This window comes from Varanus komodoensis, unplaced genomic scaffold (genome assembly GCF_004798865.1).
Source record: "Varanus komodoensis strain SLA01 unplaced genomic scaffold, ASM479886v1 scaffold14_1, whole genome shotgun sequence".
Lineage (NCBI taxonomy): Eukaryota > Metazoa > Chordata > Lepidosauria > Squamata > Varanidae > Varanus > Varanus komodoensis.
Genome location: NW_025335438.1, coordinates 27,858,931 through 27,878,917, shown reverse-complemented (window position 1 = coordinate 27,878,917; position 19,987 = coordinate 27,858,931). Strand labels below are relative to the sequence as shown.

The following is a 19,987-nucleotide window of genomic DNA, read 5'->3' as shown; positions in this document are numbered from 1 at the left end:
GTGTTCTTTGCAACAAACCAGCACATCATCTGTATAGCAAAGAACACCTAGAAATCCAGATACAGTTTGTGAAAATCTATTTTGCAAGTGCTGAAGAGCAGACAAAATCCCAAATGGGAGCTTACTGAACCAATGTCTCCCAAAAGAAGTCATGAATGTGGTCAATAATCTAGATTTCTCAGCAAAGGTAGATTGGCCAAAACCTAGCTGTAGCATCAAATTTTATGACCACCTTGGCTTCTGATGACTGAGCAGAAACATCTGATGAACAGTTGGAAAAAGCAGTTTCACCATGAATTGGAAATGACTTGATGGCACCTAACAGCAACAACAAAATCAGCAGCAGCAGCTTTCAAATCCAACTGGGCCAACTTCTTGAATTTTGAAAATCTGTTTTCTGAAATTGAGCTATTTGAAGTTGAAGCATTTTTGAAGTTGAAGCATTTTTGCCTTCCTTCTATAGATCTTATTTTCTTTCTGTTTCACTTTGTAGCAGTTCTTCCTTGCTCTGTTTTTACTGATTTTTTAAATTTCTGCTGCTCTTCCTTCTTCTTTCAGTTTTCTATCCACCCCTGCAGCATGGAGTTCTTTTTCTTCTTTCTCTTTAATTCTCATTTATAAGATCAAAACTGGGTGCACAAATACCAGGTAGAGAGTATGAAAGAAACTCCAGCAGCCATGCTGACGTAGAACCTTCTCCCACAGTAGAGAAGGTACTACGCAGGTTGACGCAGAACCTTCTCCCCGTGCTTCTCCCAGAGTAGATAGCCCATTTTTATTGATCCCCATCAGTCCTGATTATTATTGCTATTTTTCATTTCATTTCCAGACTGCCCCATAACCAAAGCTGTTTACAAAAAAGTTATTATTTTGTTAACCCATAAATAGCCATAAATGTCACAGTATTCTCTTTAAAGAACTACCATTTGGAATTGATATATATGGTATGCACACCTTACCTGTGTGGAGAAAAGTTTGGGAAATGTTTAGAATCACTTCGAGCATGTGGGATCAATTATATTAACAGAATAAGATCCTTTCCAGTATCTTAAAAGAAATATAAAAAACATAAAAGTGCTCCAGACAAAAAGGGTATGAAGGACAAGCTTTTCTTCTTCATAAACTGTATGTATTGATGGCATAGAAAGGGAGCAAATCCACCTCTTTAATCTATGAACTCTTGAGTTAACAGGCCACCAAAGCTGCTAGGCCCTAATCTGATTGTTGAGGGACAGAAAGGGCAATCTGATTTCACCAGCATTACAAATAATCCAAAGAAAAGTCCATTGCTTTATTATTTGGCAATACATTGATATGGATCATCTGGAATAAACCCGAAATACATTAATGAGATCTGTATTAGCAATTCAGTCTAACACTGTAACCTGTTAATCAGGTCAGGAGTTCATTTTCTGTCTTTTGCTTTGTTTCACTATTATAAACTTGGATTTCAAGGGATTACAAAAAGAGTATTGCTATTATGTTTATTAAACCAAGATATATACAAATGTAATTTTGAATATTATTATTTGAATAAGCAGAGTGTAAAGATGATTTGGCTTTTTTTTACAAGTCGCTATATTATTTGACTCATCAAAACTGAGCAACTGTATACTGTAAATTAACATCTAAAGGTAAAATCCCCACCTGCTCCTAGTTTAAAAAAAAACCTTTAATTTTCCTGGTGAACTGACTTAATATCAATCAAACCCAATTAGGAAGGAAGGAAGCCAGCAGGTGTGTGAGTGCTATCCAGTGCATTGCCCTAAGCTCCAAACACTTTACTCTTTTTGGCACCAGGCAAAACCCTTTTATTTTCCCATTATTTTAATGTTTAATTGGTTTTAATGGTGAATTGTATTTATTGCAATTGGATGCTGTGCTTTATTTTATTTTATTCTTTATTTTATCTTGCTTTTATTGTAAAACTGTCCTGAAATGCTTGTAGGGGTATATAAAAGCTTTTAATTAATTAATTAATTAATTAATAAAATGTATGGCCATTTTCCGTGGGTGTGTGCTTGGCAGAATGCGCTCCTGGCTCTCAAGGAACAAGTGTGTTCTCTTGAAGACTAGAATGCTGAGAAGCAAAGAGCAGCAGAAAGGTTGGCCAGTGAGAGTGACTGGGTCCCATTTCCTGGGTGACAGCTCTTCTTCTGTCATAATTCTGCAGAGGACATAATTCTGTGGAAGAGCAAATAATTCCTTAGAAGGATATTCTGAGGAAAAGATGGGAAACGTTCCTTGGAAGAAGAGCAGTTATTCCCCTGCACCAAAAGGATGTGCCATAGGCGACCAGTAGTAGTGGCAGTTTTGATCATTAGAAGCTCAGACAGCTGGGTTTGTGATAGGCATGTAGTCTGCATGGAAAATTGGCTGCCTGGGACAGAAGTTGCAAATATTACACCCTGTCTAGATAGCTTTGTAGACAGTGCTGGGATGAAGCCAGTTGTCATGCTCCAGGTTGGTACCAATAACATAGAAGTCTGTGCTTGTTAGGTCATAGAAGCTAAATTTAGGTTGCTGAGTAAAATGTTGAAATCCAGGGCCACCAAGATGGCTTTCTCTGAAAGGCTCCCTATTCCACACATAGGGCCAGCTACTGCAGTTGCAGCTGAGGACTCTTAATGAGTGAAAGAGATGGTGACGTAGGGAGGAAGGGTTCAGATTTGTTAAGCAATGGAACAAGCAGGGGCTGTGCAAGAGGGACAGCTTCCACATGAACCAAAATGAAACCAGACTGCTGGTGCAAAACATTTCAAAGGTAACGGAGCAGCTTTTAAGCTGAATTCTGGGGGAAAGTGGACAAAAGCTGGGGAGTATCTGGTTTAAATCATTCTTGGATGAAAATGGTAAAGTTTCTGATTGCTGAAACATAGGAGGAGGAGAAATAGGACATGAGTATATGGTGAGAAATGATAACCAGTCAAAGAGGTCCACATGCCAAAACAGAAGTTGCATATACCAGAAACATTTGTAGAAGGGCACCATGCATAGCTGTTTTAATGAATGCTAGAAGCATCTGAACCGAACTAGGAGATCAAGAGTGCCTGATTTTAATGAAGAACTTTGATATAGTGGGCATTGTGGAAGCCTAATGGAAAGGAGAGAACCAATGTCATAGGGTCATCCCTGCAGATATTCTTATAGGAAGACTAGTAAAAGGCACACAGGAGGGAGTGTTCTCTACATCTGTACTGCGTAAGATCCAGCTGACTTGACAATCCAAAAGATGCAGGCTCCTTAACAGAGACAATATGAGTGACAACACCCAATTCCAAGGCCAATTAAGTCTTAAGAACATGCTCTTATCCTCGATATCAAAATGCTAAGGGTGATCTTATCAATTTTCATGGATGTATTAGATATTAATATAAAATTATATCAGGAATTGCCAGCTGATTATGCCTGATCCCACCTACATTTGTCACCATTTTGTGACTGAATCTGACCTTACAATATCTTTTTATGATAGTGGGCCTCAAACACTTTCAGGTTTCTCAAGTGGGCCCTGAGATAGAAAGCTAAGGAACTAGTTCATTCCAAAGTTTGAATATATACAAAAAAGCACTTGATGTATATGCTGTAGCCTTGTAGCTACAACTATTGAACCCATCTGTGATATGCACAAACACAAGTAAGGGATTGATCCCACCAGCTGCAAACCTCACCAACCAGCAATGAGAGTAACCAAGAAACATTTTGGTTTGCTATTAAGCATTTGCTGGGAAACAATTAGGATTTTTTTCTACTTATCCTTTTTAGAATCTTCTCCTCAAAATCCTGAGGAATATTTATTCGCAGGTGCCAGGTTGGACAAACCCTGCCACAGACAATGAAATACTGTTGTAAGCTGCTTAGAGATTCCTGTAAGCTGCTTAGAGATAGTTAGCAGCACACAAGTATAAAATATAAAACTAATATTAAATAATAAATAGGGATTTTGCTGAAATCCTTCTGATTTTTTATTGTCATTTGTGATACATTATCATTGTTTTATGCTATAACCATTTTAATGTTAACTTTGGGCATCCAATATTGGTCAGTGTTGCTACGTAAGTATGACCAAAGCCCTTGTTTGAAGAGCTGGATGAGCATGCTTACAATTTGGAACAAAAATATTGCTGAATTGTATTATGGTGAAATGATGTGTGCCTGTATTTATACTCTATCTCACTTAATTTGGAGCAATTTTCAGTGTATGATAAAAACTGAACTATAGAGTCTGCTTTACTGATTATAATATAATAGTTCAAATTAGACAAGCACTGCATAATGGAACAAGTGGAATGTCCTATCAGGGAAGAACTTTTTATGGTCCTCCTGTCCTTCTGTTTCCAGGAAGTGGTACAGGGTGATTACTCTTACATCCTGTGGCCTTTGGCTCATGGCTTATCCCAGAGATTTGAGATTTGTTCTAGTACCTTGGACTGTTCAATTTCTATGTGAAATAAGTAGTTGGCATACTTTGGCTGTTTGGGCTGAAGTGTCAGCACTATGCTGATGATGTCTACCTCTTTCATTCCTATCATCTGATCCTAGAGAAACTGTAAATTTTGAACCAGTGTTTAGAAGCAGTTCAGGTTTGGCTGGAGACAACACACTGAAACTGCATCCACACAAGTTCAATGCACTGTTGATGGGGAATTCTGCTGGGTAGATGTATCCAACCTATTTTTGATAGAAGCAGTATTCACCTGAAAAGTATACAGCTAGTGCTCTTGGCTCTGAAAATATCCTCAGATACCAGAAACAAGCTAGGGAGGTGGTTAGACTGTTGATTGACAACAGAGTTAAAGGAGTTCTAAAGAAGGATGAGGAGATTTTAGAATCCTAACACTTAAAGATTCCTTTGCCTTGTGCCTTCATATCGGATGTACATGCGATGCAAATACCTGAATTGATATTTTCAGGAAGGAGGCTGAGGAACTGAGGTGAATGATAATGACAAGAGAGGAAATCATGGAGTCTAGAACTAGTTCACAAATTGAAAGCAGACATGTAAGAGTTCAAAAAGAAGGCAAATTTGAAATTGCTGATCTTCTAACAAAAATATGTAATGTGTCTCTAAGATCAGTCTCTGTAGCAGAGATTAGAAAGTAGACAACATTAACACCCTTTTAAAAAAAACCAGATCCAGGGGGATCCTGGTACAAGTCCATACTCAGTTGGTTAGTTTACGGTGCAATCCCATGGTTGCTACATGCTGTCTAGGTTGCCAAAGAATTCTGAGTGCTCACCAAGACATTTACTGTGATGTTTGACTTCAGAATCCAAATTCAGAGCTTCCTCCATACATCTCACAGCTGGCACAGACAGAAATGTGGTGGCAAGTCCAAGGTGGCAAGGTCCAACTTTATTTCAAGGATGAGCAATGGAGGAAACAGATGGCCTGGCATTCTAATGTCCTAATGGTGCCTTAGTCTCTTTTCACAGTTTGTGACAAAATACTTGGATGGCGAAAACTGACAAAGTGATTTGCAGGATGAGCAAAGCATAGAGATTTCCTTTGGCTCTGTGCTGCTTCCACCTTGCAAAGAATGACCCGGATCCTCCAAGTTTAAGGCTATATAGGAACCTCCATTGGACTGAACTGTTAATTTCTGTTGAGAGTAAATTGGTGGAAAGCATTATTAAAGATTAAACTAGCAATTTTTATTCCCAGTATTATAAAAGATTAAACTAGAGAGCTAGTCTGATGATAAAATGGAGAGGCAAAGGAGGGCGATTACATAAGCTGCCTTGGGTTCCTTGAAGGAAAAAAGGTAAAATATAAATATAATAAATGAAAATAATAAACTATCAAGAGGATACAATGACATGAAAAAGGATAGAAATTGCTTCTGCAAAGGAGCCTGTTCCAGGATCTTCTAGAGTTTTGAAAGTGTTGGCACATGTTGATGGGGTGATCGAGCAGACATTATTTACTTGGCTTTCAAGATGGTGTTTTTAAAAGTCCTCATGAAACACTCCTAAGCAAGCTTAGCAGCAATCAGGTCCCTTAGCAGATCTCTTATTCACCCTCCCATCAGGTAGGGTGAATCCCCTGCTGCAGGTGCCAAAATGGCAAGAGAGATTAATTGCATGCGCACACTTTGTGAAGTGGGCCTGCCACCTTCCAGACTCAGCCAGCCACTCTCATGCTATAGTATTTGCCTCAGCAGGTTAACAGGGTGTCAGATGTTTCCTCTTCCTCTCTCTGTAGACTAGCCAGTAAATTTGAAATTCAATTATATTTTATTATGCAAGTTACACAGAAGACCACATTGCTTAGGATTACAAAGCAGATCTTTCTGCCAAGGGAAACAAAAGATTAAAGCAGTCCTTACAGAGTAAAAGATCAGTTTTCTTAGTTACAGCAGCATGAAAGCTAAATTGGATGAAAAACTATTAGGGATGGCCCAGCGGGCCACAGTAGCACATCATCAAGGTGGATCTTCCCACTGGAGTGATTTCTCTGACTGCCCCTCATTTTGACTGTGGGATTACACTGTACTGAGCCACGCTTTTCACCTTACCCCCTAAACTTTGCATCTCTGATGCATGCTTCCTCTTGCTTGCTTTCTATATTTTTGCTAATTAAGGAGGGGTGCTTGCTTTACCCTGCCTGCAGGGGGACTCCCTACTGCCCTCCAATAGATTATTCTTCCCTTCACAGTTCTTCTCTATATCCTGCACCTTTGATGCTTCAGTGGCATCATTGCCATCTCCTCCCCAGTTGGACTTTGGGTCAGTTCCCACTTTTCCTTGGACCAAATCCTTATACAGGGCTGGCAGGACGCTATGGAATGGCTGCCCACTCAGTGACACTAGCAGATCTGGTGAGACCTGCTGGTCACACTTGGTGCCTGGTAAATGCCACAACAAAAGAGTAGCCAGTGGGACTCTCAAGAGCAACTGCTTATCCTCTGTTTCATCCTTAGGGGCTCCTCAGGGCAAAACAGTCAGTTAGCTGTTCAGCAGCTAATGTTGAAAATCCTCGATGGATGTCCACAGGCAGCAGGAAAGTTTCCTTCAGAGTTGCTGGTTAAAGAACAGAAAAGTACTCTTAACCGGCCAATTTGCCAGAAAATTACTCTTCATTGGTCAGAAGTAAATGTTCAAGTTCTCACAATGAAGGAAAATAAATAGTGGTGTTTGGTGTTGCCACTCATGCTTTTTAATTTGTTTATACATAGTTAGGGATAAGCAGTGAGGTGGCCAAGTTTGAGGTGAACAAATGTAGTACAATTGGAAAGCCCTTCCATTAGGATCCCTTCCAACTGGGAAAATGGGATTAAAATAGTGAATGCAAATCAACATGGTGGAAGTATGAAGTGCTATATCCCCCCACCCCCCCAACTTTACATATACACTCATGGAACCTGAGTTGGTGATGACAGATTAAGAAAGAGATCTTGAAGTTACAAAGGTAATGATGATCCAGGGTGTTTATTGTGGCTGTGATGTGCCATCAAGGTTACACTTGTGAACTTGTGGTGACTCTATGAATAAAAGCCTTTCAAAATGTCCTGTCTTGACAGCCCTGCTGAGCCCTTTTAAATGATTCAGCATGTAACCGCTGCAAAAAAGGCAGATTCTATGCTGATCATAACTAGGACATTAATTTTACCATCTAACCCACTGTTTTTAATATGTTTTGTTGTTGATTTTTCATGCTGCTGTGCATTTTTAGTATTTTATCTGATGTCTAATCTTGTATTTTATTGTCTATTTTTAACATGAGTTACTTTGGAAAATAAAGTTGAAAAGTTTAATCTAAATTATTAAATGAATAGATGCAACTGGACAATTTTCTGGGATATTAATATTGATTTGTCATCATATAAAGATGTGCTCAAAACTATCAGTCAGATAAACTAAATCAGAAGTAAATCACCATTAGAAATCTCAGCAGGGTATAGCTAAAGGTTTTGCATATACTTCAAAATGTTCAGTGAGCTGCAAATGGGAACATTCTGCATAATTTTCTAGTTATGCCATATGTGTGATGGATACATGATGCAATGATTCAAGCTAACCTGTGTTTTAAAAAAGATCATTTAAAATGTGGCACATATTTGCACCCTTTATATAATATCCTCAGACACATTTCTCACTAGATGATGCACTTGCATTCATATGTACTTTCTTAATTCCTTGGTTAACTCCTGCTTAGCAGTAGCCAAGTACATGTGCCTAAAATATGTTTCTTCAACCCCTTTCAGCATATTAATATATATTTAGGGTATGAATCTTCAGAGTGAGCAAAAATTGTGCTCTTTCTACTTAGATAAATAATTACACAGTGCTCCCTAAGCAAGAGAAAGTCAGCAAATGAATGGTGTTGTAGTGGCATGTAAGGCAGCCATGAGGGGTGCTAATAAATTCCAAATTACAGAGGTCTGAAGATCTGCACTGAGCAGTCATGAAGCATTGTTCTTCAGTTGTGTAATTTCATTTCATTAAGCATTTGCATACTAATACAAAGCTCTACTTAAAAGTCTCCCATTGTGAGTGATGGCCAACCACTCCCTCCCTGTCCAGACCTAGTGTTTACTTCCAAGCTCACCCACATTTGCCTTGGAAAAGCCCAAAAGAAGCTTAAATGGTCTCAGCTGCAATAAACCATAAGAAGATTGAGATGAATAATGAACTTAATATGCCATAAAGACAGCTTATTTGCTTTTTTGCCTTTCAAGGTAAGCTCATAGCAATTATAAGAAGAGGGAAATGGGAAGGGGAAAAACCTTCTCAAAGCATAGCAAACTATTTTTAAAAAGAACTCACAATATATGTTATATTTCTTCCAGCTTATTAATTACCAGTGCTCTTGAATAAATATTGCCACATTATGTTTTGTTTTCATTTTGCTTTGTTTAGAATGATTGTGTTCTAAAATTTCAGTGATAAAAGAATGCATCAGTATTTTTGTTCCTGTTGTTAATTGTTTAGCAAACTGATTGATTTTATCAGCGCTGGGCTAAAGTGAGTTTGAAAGAGAAGAGTCCATGTTTTATACTGCTGAATATTATTAAGGAATTGATTGCTGATAGCATTTGAAATGGTAATTTGCCTGCTGTGTGTAGCAGGAAACCAAACAGATTATATTTAATCAAACAGTAGATCATCCAGATTTTCATACTTGTAAGATATCTTACTGATCTGTCAGTGCAGAAAATACTTTTACAGCAATTAAAGTTTCTTTTAAGAGGGAAAGGGAAACTGTATTTTTTATTTTATTAAACATTGTGGTTGAATTAAACTGTATATTTACACTTGAACTCTACATTGAATGTTTAAAAATCGCAGCAGCTTCCATGCATTTTTTTTGAGAAAACAGTCTCATCTCAACAGAAAATTTTATTTAGTAAGTGTTCAAAAAAATTTGAATTAAACTAACTCATTTTAATAGAGTTTTGGCTTAATTTGATTTCTGAGTTTCGAATCTTTCTTTCTCCCAGCAAAAATATAAGGTGATTTAATAACATTGATGCTTTAATGAGCTTGTGGGAATAGTGGTTTTCCTACTGAATTAAAACCAGGAAGTTCCAGATATAAAATGTCACTCTGCACCAAAGCCATTAATATATACAAGCATGTTCTTAGGAGGATGAAAAGAGAACCATGAATACCGATCTGAGTTCCTTGGAGTAAGACCAAGATAGAAATTGGTTACATGCATATGTGTGCGTGAACTTTGAGAATTGATATGATGAGATGTCTGGTTAATTATAATCATAAATATATACAACAGTTATCATCAATATTATGCAATTACAACAATATTATGTTGCAAACTGCCCAGAGAGCTTCAGCTATTGGGTGCTGTAAAATGTAATAGATAAGTAAGTAAATAATGTGAATACTCCAGAAAGCACAATACTCCAGAAAGCACAATACTCCAGAAAGCACAATCAAAGGCCACAGACAATAGTTTGAACAATCTAACCATTAAGAGATTGTTTAGTAGAATTTGGTTTCATATTAAAAATGGATCTGTATTCTGTAGTGCGTTCTGTGGTGAAGCAGGGAAGTGAACAGGAATATCCAACCTGTTAGAATTGCCAGATTGCCTAGTATGAGCAAATATTCGTAAAAGGAGGAACCCCTAGGGGTGCATAAAACTAAGTAGCAGTGACAGTTTTGATGAGCTCCACCACTGATGTACACCACTGCCACTGCCTGCAGGAGAAACATCTCTACACATTCTGTTAAAAAGCACAAAAACGACTGAGTTGTGCCATGCAAACGGGCACTGGCTCCTATAGTTACAACCAACACCAGGACTGTACAATCAGGGACAAGTTTTAAGAATGAATCACACATCTGTAGAACATCCAGCTATTGGACTTCATCCACCTGTCTCCCCTCCCCTCCCCTCAATTTTGTTGTTTAGAATCCCAAATTAAATCAGTTATTCGTCCTGATGTTCCTAATATTCCTCTGCCTTTCTCACTCCCTGTTAAATAAACTCTCTTTCTAACATTTTTATATTGTAATAAGTTACCCATTGGGTGTTCTCTACCCTCTTTCAGGGAGTAGTGGTATTTGGAGGCTGAAGAAACAGCATGATGTTTTAGGACTAAATATTTTCCCTTTCCTGTATCCCATAACCATTCTGTTAATCCACCTCAGTTCCCACTACCACAAAGATGCTTTATATATGCACATTTGGTCGATTCATTGATCAGAATAATCAATAAAGGCCCCTATTTATTGATAGGAAAACCCAAGGAATAGTTTAATTTTTAATGATGATGATGATAATTACATGATTGTTTGCTTATTCATTTGATTCATATGATACCCAGTTAGCTTCTTGGAGGCTTACATAAAATACACAGCTATGTAGCAGCATCTTGGAAGGGGCAGTCCTCTTCTCTGCTATACAGGTTTCTCCCACACCTTTTCCAAAATGAACACCAACTGTAATAGGCATGTTCTAAGATTTGGTCCATCGTCTTTTCAACACCAGGTTAAGACAGCCCTGTTCTCTGAGGCTTTTAAAGATTTACTGAGCCACCCAGGGGCTTGTGAGCTTTTTATTGTCTGTTATTATCTTTTTTAGCTGTTTAAAACTTTTTTAAAAAACTGATTTTCTCATATTTTAATTGTATTTTTATCATCATTTTTGTTTATGGACTCTGTAAACTGCCCAGAGACCTTCAGCTGTGAAACACAGAAACATAGAACATTGAAACAGAGTGAGTCAGAAGGGGTCTCCTGGGCCATCTAGCCTGACCCCCAGCTCCAGCCAGCTCCACTCATGACGTGACTACTATGTGCACCTACCAGGAGGTGGTATAGAAATATAATCAATTCATTATGAGCAGTACCCAATGTACCACTACCACTAACATAATTTAAATTGGCAAGAGTGTTACATTGGAACCTCACCGTTCTTGTGTTTATTTATTATAGAAAATAGGGTGAGGGAGGAATTGGCCAAAATCAGACTTTTACCCAAGTTCTGCCTGTTCCTTCCTATGCTAGCAGCTCCCTGCACCCCATTCAAAGAGGCATTCTGGGTAGCTACAGGGTGAAGGAAAAGATGCGAAACTTGTGAATGTCTTTAGTTCAATTAGGTTAGATTCCAAGTCATGATGTTTTGAGTTGCAAATTGGTACCCTTTCTAAGGTTTCAATTTAAGGATGTCATTTAATGGTGGACAATAGGATCAATACACTTATAAACTGTGATGGATTGTGGTTACTTATATCTCACCTGCCTGAGAAAATGGGAGAGTGAAAGGAGTTTGGGTTCTCCCTTCCCTTCAGGTGGAGTCTGGTAGGTTACAAGTGGTTCCTGGCTGCTAAAAGTATCAGATAAGATATTGAAATGCAGGGCTAATGTTGCCTTGGGATTAGGACTATCTCTATAAGCTATTTGTATCCTGTCTTCTTAGCCTTGGCAATTCATGCCTTCAACTGTTTATTATAAAAGGCACTATACACCTTCAGGTCCTCTCTGAAAGAAACTCCTTTATGAAAGCTACACCACTGGTTTCTTCGATGAGGAAATGCAGTGGAGATTTCCATGGTACAAGCAGAGCGTTTTGCAAGAAATGGGGTGGTCACTTGTCACCAGCTGGTGTTCTGTGTCTGCATCCAGGGTGGCAACATTTCAGAGCATGGTCATTTTGCAAATACTAATTTTGCTTACACGGTAGCTTTCTATAAAACAAATGTATTTTGTATATTTAGAAAGAAGGGGGTTGGCTCCTCTTATGTCAGCACCACATCATCCAGAATAGCAATTTTTGAAACATTCTCACTTAAACAGTAACAAAAGTTTATAGATAGTTTGATTTATTCGATAAAGGGGGACTTTCTTCTTTGGAGAAGGCTGAACAAGCCTTTGTGCAATCACCATGTTCACAGCTAGCTTCACATGAAGCTGTCAAGCACCCACTCACTTCCGAAGACTTCACAGAAGCCACTGCTTCTTAGACTAAATATCTGATCTATCTAAAGATCTAATATCCATTTTTAGATGACAACTCATTCTATGTACAAGCATAGGCTGTATGATTTTTTGGAAGAAAATCCCCATTTTAGCAGAACCACTTTTATAACTTTCTCAAGGCTCAACAAGGCTCATTATGTGATGTCTTTGCCCTGCTGCATCTAACACACCCAAACTATAGTCTGTGTTGTGGGAAATAGCAGGGATGGTTTCAGTCATACATTGGTGGGAATGTCAACACTCTGGACATTCTGGAATATAATTCCTAATCGCTACCAGGAATCTCTCTGCAGTTCTTTCTTAAAGCTGTGCTTCCGCATTTTAAATCTGATGACGCTGTGTTCCTTCATGAAGACTCTCTTAGCAATTGCATAGAGCAGCAATTGTTCTATGCAGTTAACTCAAACCCTCCCAAACAACCTTCTGAACAATAATGGATTTGTAAAATTGGAGACACCACAACTATATATAAACTTACTCTGGAAATGTAAAAAGCAAGCAAGGAAGTTGTTCTGCCATCATGCTTATGAAGCCCATCAAGCTTCCAATCAAATGGTGTGTGTGTGGGTATGTGTGTGTTTGTATTCTGGTGGCAATTTTGATTACAGAAATTTATACATCCCGCTCTCTCAATGCTTAGAGAGTTTCTCAGGTGGTTTTACTCTAGCTGTCCAGCAGGCTCACACATGATGCACTACTCAGTTGGTTTCATTTTCCTCTTAATTACTGGTCTTTTATATTGTTGCATGCTGTATTTTCTGTAGCCTTTTAAAACTTGATTTGAAAATAAAATCCCATTTTGAAGTGGTGGGCAATGGTAAATTAAATATTTAAAGTGCCTTTTGCTTTTCACTGCAGGTTCCCCAGGATGAATGGTCTGGGTATACTCCGCGTGGCAAAGATGATGAAATCCCATGCCGGCGAATGCGAAGTGGCAGTTACATCAAAGCCATGGGAGACGATGACAGTGGGGACTCTGACACCAGCCCAAAGCCATCTCCCAAGATTGCAGCACGAAGGGAAAGCTATCTCAAGGCCACCCAGCCATCACTTACAGAACTCACCACCCTCAAGTAAGACATTTTTAGGAAAAGATGTCATCGTGAGTGAAATTCAAACATCATATTTCTGCACTTGCAAATATGGGGGTGGGCAGGTGTGGGAACAGGAGGTACCAACAACAGTGTTGCAAACCCTGGTGCTTTGCCTTGGTATAAATGTTTCCAATGGGGTGCCTTAATCCCTTGCCAGATTGTGGAGCTGGTATTTGACACTTTCTGAAAGTTGTATATTTCTCCAAGCAACGCACATTGTTAGAGAAGTCAGATCAGATCAATCTATTTCAGCAGACCAGCTCAGATGATGATGCGCTTTTTGGGTGATACAGGTCATATAGGTAGCTGAGCTTGCTAACTTCAAATTGCTACACCTTGATGACTTGCATGGAAGATATAAGTGTTGGTTGTTTTTGTGGTTCTCCACTGGATTCATCCTCTAGGACTCTGTGTGCCATTCCCATTGGAAGTCCAGTTGGCTGGGGCACAGGATACAGAGCATTTTAGTTGCATTGCCCAGATTGTGGAATTCCCAAAGTTGGAAGACATAGTTTGCTTGCTCTTTGTTGGCTTTTTGGCAATCTGACAAAAGCTCTCTCCCCAAAGATACCCATGTCTTTAGTTAATTTAATTTCCCCTCACACATATCATCAGTTAGGTTTTTAGAAGGCTTTTTAAAGGGTCTGATTCATTCTTTTATTTTACACTGTACTGTGATTCTAATTTATGATTGGTATCTGCCTTGCGGGGGCATGTGAAGCCAAAATGTGGAATAAAATATAAAGAAAATAATGTGTGTTAAGGTGTATAGACAGAAGATTTTTTTCAAATGCTGTACTTTTATCCCTAATGACAAATATTCAGGAAAGCCAGCATATCCCTTCTGGTATATGAAAATGTGAACTGTCTCCTGTATCAAAAATGTATACAAGACAAGGCCTATGGGTTGCATCCAGAATACCCCTGGAAACTCCTAGATAATGAGTTCTTTTAGGAAGAGTTATTGTTAAGTTAATAGCATATGGCATCTTCCATACAATGAGGATGAAATCTTGGAAAGATTCATTTGGCCTTCAGGCCTAATATTGCTTGCTTCATATCTGTAACCATTGTCTCTCTAAACTAAGATAGCTGCTTTCTAACCATTGTTCATTTTCATAGGCAAGACCAGCACAAGGCATTTTCCTGACTGAGGCAAAAGTTAGAAGCTATAGGATCCATATTTCAACACTTGCAATGGGACAGCATGTTCCTAAGAGCAGTATGGGGAGCTCAGGGTAGTCCTTGTGGCCCACAAAGCTCCGTCGTCCAAAGCTTCACCATCAACCTCTGCCACACCTTCCCCAGCAACCAATACTTGAGGCAGCCAACTCAACCTCCTTAGTCACAGGGCTGTCCATTGTCATAAGTTACTGCAGAGTTTGCATAGTTATGGATGTTTTCTTCTAGAACATTGAAAATCAGAATGTTCTCCAGGTTTTCTTATATAGCTTGAAGTCCATTTTGACAGACATGGTAGCCAGAAATGTTCAGCAAAAAGCTATGTGTGGAATCCTTGCATTATTTCAATGATAACTTGACTATAACATAAAAGTATAACATTTGGAGGACCACTACCCCAATATGATGTGAGCTGTGCTCTTTGGTGGGAATGCACAGTACACCTACTGTAAGTGCTTAAATGAATCATGGGGGTGCTGAATTTACTTTGCTGTCTTTTCTAGATGCAGTGTAAAGTGCCCCATCAATAATCCTTGGATCAATGAAAGTGCATTTATTTGTGGAAAGCCACAACTTAAACATACAACTAAGCACACCGTGCTCAGAGTAGATTCTAAGGAAGTCAGATAGTCTAAAGAGAAGAAGCATATACTGAAGCTATGACTGGAGGGGAAAACTTACTTAATCTTTATATTCGATATTAACTTTGGATTCAGACAGCTTTCCTGAGGCTAATACTGTGCCTGATAAGGTCCTGCTGTGCCTCTCCTGCTGATCTCAAAGGATGGGCCAAATGCTCATGACTTTCTTATAGAGCCTTCTAAACCCACAGGGGATGGAATTTCTCTTCCCACCTGGTAGTCCCACATTTCTGTGCTTACAATTGCTGTAAGAGCTTGGGGGGAGCGGGGAGGGTGCATTATTGTGCACTGTTCTGCCTGCCATTTTAAAATTATTTTTAATTTAGACATGAGAAAAGAAGCCATGTTGACCTCATTATTCCCTTCCCTGCAAGGAATATTTTCCTACTCCGAGTTCCAAAGACCGTACTTTCTCCACCCATATAATTGTTGCCAGTGCTCATTCTTTTCTGCAAGACAGAGTTTTGTTGTCAGCTCCCCTTTTTTGAGTATAAAACCAGAGCAGTGCTATGATCACCTTATGTAAAGAGAAGCTTATGTTCCTTTTTCTCCTGATTTTTCCACCGCCCTTACCATATCTCACAATCTTCCTCCTACAAGCTGCTACCCCTGCCATGGTTTCCATGTGGTTACAGAACACATTTTGAACATTGCAGTTAAAATTCTGAATAAAACACAGCTTGCTGTGATCATGAAATCCACACCTCCGCTGCTCTACTCCCATTATTCTACTAGGAAGTGAGAAGCTGTTTCTTTCTTCATATGGCAAATTTTGCTTGTTTTTTAATCATCGTCAAGCAAGTAAAACTGTTCCAACTAAAATGTATTTTATGCCCAGGATTCCAGCACTTAGTTACCATGAAAAAAAAAAAAGAATTATCCTGCTTTTAAATAAATGAACCAACATGTTAACCAGCTTTAACAAACTCATGTTGCAAACTGTTGCCTTGAAGAAATGGAACCTTCCTAAATAGGTCCTTCCTAAAATATGAATTTTAGGAATAATAACTTTCTAGGAGATAATGTGCATTCTAGATGTTTGAGGAGCAGAGCTGTAGTATTATAATATTATATTATATTACTACTACTCAGTGCTTTTTTGTAAAAAAAAAAAAAAAGGTACCGGAACTCATGTCCCCAGCGGAACTCACGTCCCCAGCGGCAGTAAGCACACACACCAATCCCAAGCAGAAGCAGTGGAGCAGCATCCCAAGCAGCTATCTCTCACTATCAGATAGCAGACACAATAGCAGCCTGCAGGCACTATGTTAATGATGTTTGCTGCTGATCTGCTACTCTGTTCAAAATCACTTCAAAAAATCCATTGAAAAAAAGGTGCCAGAACGCCGTTTCGGTGCATTCTATGACAAAAAAAAGTCCTGCTACTACTACTATCTATTCAGTCTACAGAAGTATTGTTACATGTGGATAAAGCAACAGATTGAATATCAGAAGGTAATTGAAAAAATATAGGTTGTAACCAGTTCAGGGAAGTGCATGCACATCATGAATTGGATCCCAAGGTACTCTTCCATATGTAGAAGGTGGTTTTTGCTCATGGTTTGTCTGGTTTGCACCTCATGCTAGCACGTTGCATGAAAAAACAGAACTAAATTCAAAGATGGTCTGCCTGTCTGAAAACTCATACAGCTGCTTGTGCAAGCAAGGGCATGAGAACATAGCCTTTTTTGAAAATGTTCTCCTGACAGTTTTAGAAATTGGATCTGTTTCTATCAGGCATCCAGAAGTTAGTAAATTTGGTTCCAGTTCGGTGTTACAGGAAAGCCTATTCCACCACAAGGGCACCACCACAGAAAAGGCCCTTTCTCTAGTTGTCATTACTTTTCACTTCTGACTACAGCAGTGCTTACAGCACTGCTTGTATGAGAGCAGTGAACAAGGGTAGCTGGAGTGCCCCCAGAACAGCAAGAGCCCAGAGCCTCACCTCATGTTTCCAGCCACGTCTGCCTATCCCAGACTGGGTGCCTTCTCACAGAATGGTAAGCCTTGGAACTGGAAACCCTGGCTCACAATAAATACTGAGTGCAGACCCTTCTTTCCCACTAGGTTCTTCCCCCGGGTGGGACTGGTTAATCTAACCAGAAGTGGCTTGTTTAGTGTGTCACCTGAAACTGGGATCCTAGCTTGCTGCTCTTAGTGCAAATGAGGATTCTTAATGCCAAAAAGAAACTCTTTGTAACCCAAGAACAAACCAGCACACAGCTTAGAATTATAGAATTGGAAGGGGCCAGAAGGCCATTGGTCCAACCCCTTGCTCAGTGCAGGGCTCCAAGTTAAACCATCCTTCTCAGATGGCTTTCCAGCTGCCTCTTGAATGTCTCCACTGTGGAAGAACCCACATCCTTCCCAGGTAATTGGCTCCATGGTCGTACAGCTCTAACATTCAGGAAGTTCTTCCTGATGTTCAGCCGAAACCTGGCTTCCTGTAACATAAGTCCATTATTCTGTGTCCTGAATTCTGGAATGATCAAGAAGAGATGCTGTCTGTCCTCTTTGTGACAGCCTTTCAAGTAATATCATCCCTCAGTCTTCTCTTCTCAAGGCTAAGCGTGCCCAGTTCTTTTACCCTCCCCTCATGGGGCTTTATTTCTAGTCTCTAGATCATCTTTCCAGTTTGTCTGCATCTTTCTTAAACAGTGGTGCCCAGAAATTGACACAGTGCCCCAGATGAGGCTTAACCAGTGCTGAGTAAAGGGGAACTAATTACTTCACATGATTTGGAAGTGATACTAATATTAATGTGGCCTAAAACAGCATTTGCCCTTTTTGCAGCTACATCACATTGTTGACTCATTTCCAGCTTATGATCTACAACAATTACAAGAACCTTCTCACTAGTAGTATTCTTGACCCAAGTATTCACTAACATGTAATGATGCATTTGGTTTCATTTTCCTAGGTGCAGAACTTGATATTTGTCCCTACTGAATTTCATTCTGTTGTTTTCAGCCCAGCGTTCCAACCTAACAAGACCACGTTGGATCTTCTTTATGTCTTCCAGGGTGTTAGCCATCCCACCAAGTTTTATGTCATCTGCAAATTTAATAAGTCTTCTGCACACTTCGTCATCTAAATCATCAATACAAATGTTGAAGCATACTGGGCCCAGGTCTGAACCCTGTAGTACATCTCTTGTTACTTCTCCCCAGTTTGAGAAGGTGCCATTGATTAGCACTTTCTGAATCTGATTTTGCAGCCAACTGTGGATCCACCTGATCATTGTTCCATCTAGCCCACTTTTAGCTACTTTGCGAATCAGAATATCATGGGACACTTGTCAAAAGTTTTGCTTGTTCACCTGAAGCCAAAATATTCCCGAGTCTTGGTTCATCATATACCCAAGCCCCCATCAGTCCTATCTCACCTTAACAGAGTGAAGGAAAAATATACCTGGTATGCACCATAATATTCTTTAAAACAATCAGTCTATGGCTTTCATTTAGTTGGCTTATGGATAGGACTTGAGGATTTTGTTGACATTTGGGAGGTATCTGGAAAAAGGGGATGAAATAGGGCAAATGGCTTATTATGCAGTCAGCTGAGGCTTTGGGAAGCAAGATGGTCAAGACATACTGAAAAAACATTAAGCTCTGTAGAAGAGGAAACTCACACACAAACACAAGCAGAAACACTCTTTGACCTCTTTAAGGCTATCTGTAAGCTGTCCTTCCCATGTGCTCACTAGTCCTTAAGACCTTTCTGGAAATAAAAATTCCCTGGTAGCAGCCATGCTGAAGTCCCTACTGCATCTTTGATAGTTCACTGGAAATAGCATATATTGGACATTGTGCAACTGTAATAAATAAAGTTTTTTAGTCTTGTCCAGACAGAGGACAAAATCTAATCCACAGCCCCTACAACAGAGAAGCAGAACCTCAGGACCAAGCCAAAACCAGCACTCCTGGGCTGCCAGTGCAGCCTTTAAGCATTCCCCAGATGTTCGTACTCCCTTCCCCCAGCTCCCACCCTTTAACCACCAGCTCTTGGTAGCTTCCCTCCTTTTATGCAGTATTTTCCCCCATTCTAAAAGGTTGAAATGCTGTGCCAAAGACTTAGTGGCTTGGCAGCAAGAGCTTTGAGCTAAAATGGACTGGTGTGTTTAGAATGTTGACTGTGTCCTTTTGCCCACAGCCCCACCCTCCACTGGAATGCACCTTCCCCCTAAGCTTTGCCCAAATGGCACTTGGCTCTGAGCCTGGAAAGTGCCAATGCCCCTGGCCTGAAGACTCAATCCTGAGTAGGTGGAAGCTCTGCCTAGCTTGAATGACTGAGGACAGAGAAAGCAGTGTTCTCTCATGGTCCTCTGCATTCACCCCCTAAAGTGATGCATTCATGTTTGGTCCAAGTTCCTGATCAAACAGACAGGCCACATTTTTCCACATCCAATACTGTTTTTTGAACTCCCCGATTCAGGGAACCTTGCAGAGGAAACTGAGCAACGAGCCATTGATTTCAGTCATTTCCTGGAAAGAAGGCCAGAAAGATTCTATCGGACTTGATACTGCAATGAGTGTGGTGTTTGAGGAATTCTTGAAAGCATAAGCTTGTCCTACAAGTGTTGAGCACAGCAAGAATGCATCTTAAGCACCATGTAAGCCAAAT

At 39.6% G+C, this 19,987-nt stretch overlaps 1 protein-coding gene across 1 annotated transcript in view; it reads left to right on the top strand.

Moving 5' to 3' along the window:
* The window catches only part of DLGAP1 (DLG associated protein 1), a 138,485-nt gene that overhangs the window by 9,260 nt on the left and 109,238 nt on the right, over positions 1 to 19,987 (top strand). Inside the window, exon 2 of the mRNA XM_044423962.1 lies at positions 13,306 to 13,520. Coding sequence (XP_044279897.1) covers positions 13,306 to 13,520 — 215 coding nt within the window. The remainder of the gene's footprint in view (positions 1 to 13,305; positions 13,521 to 19,987) is intronic.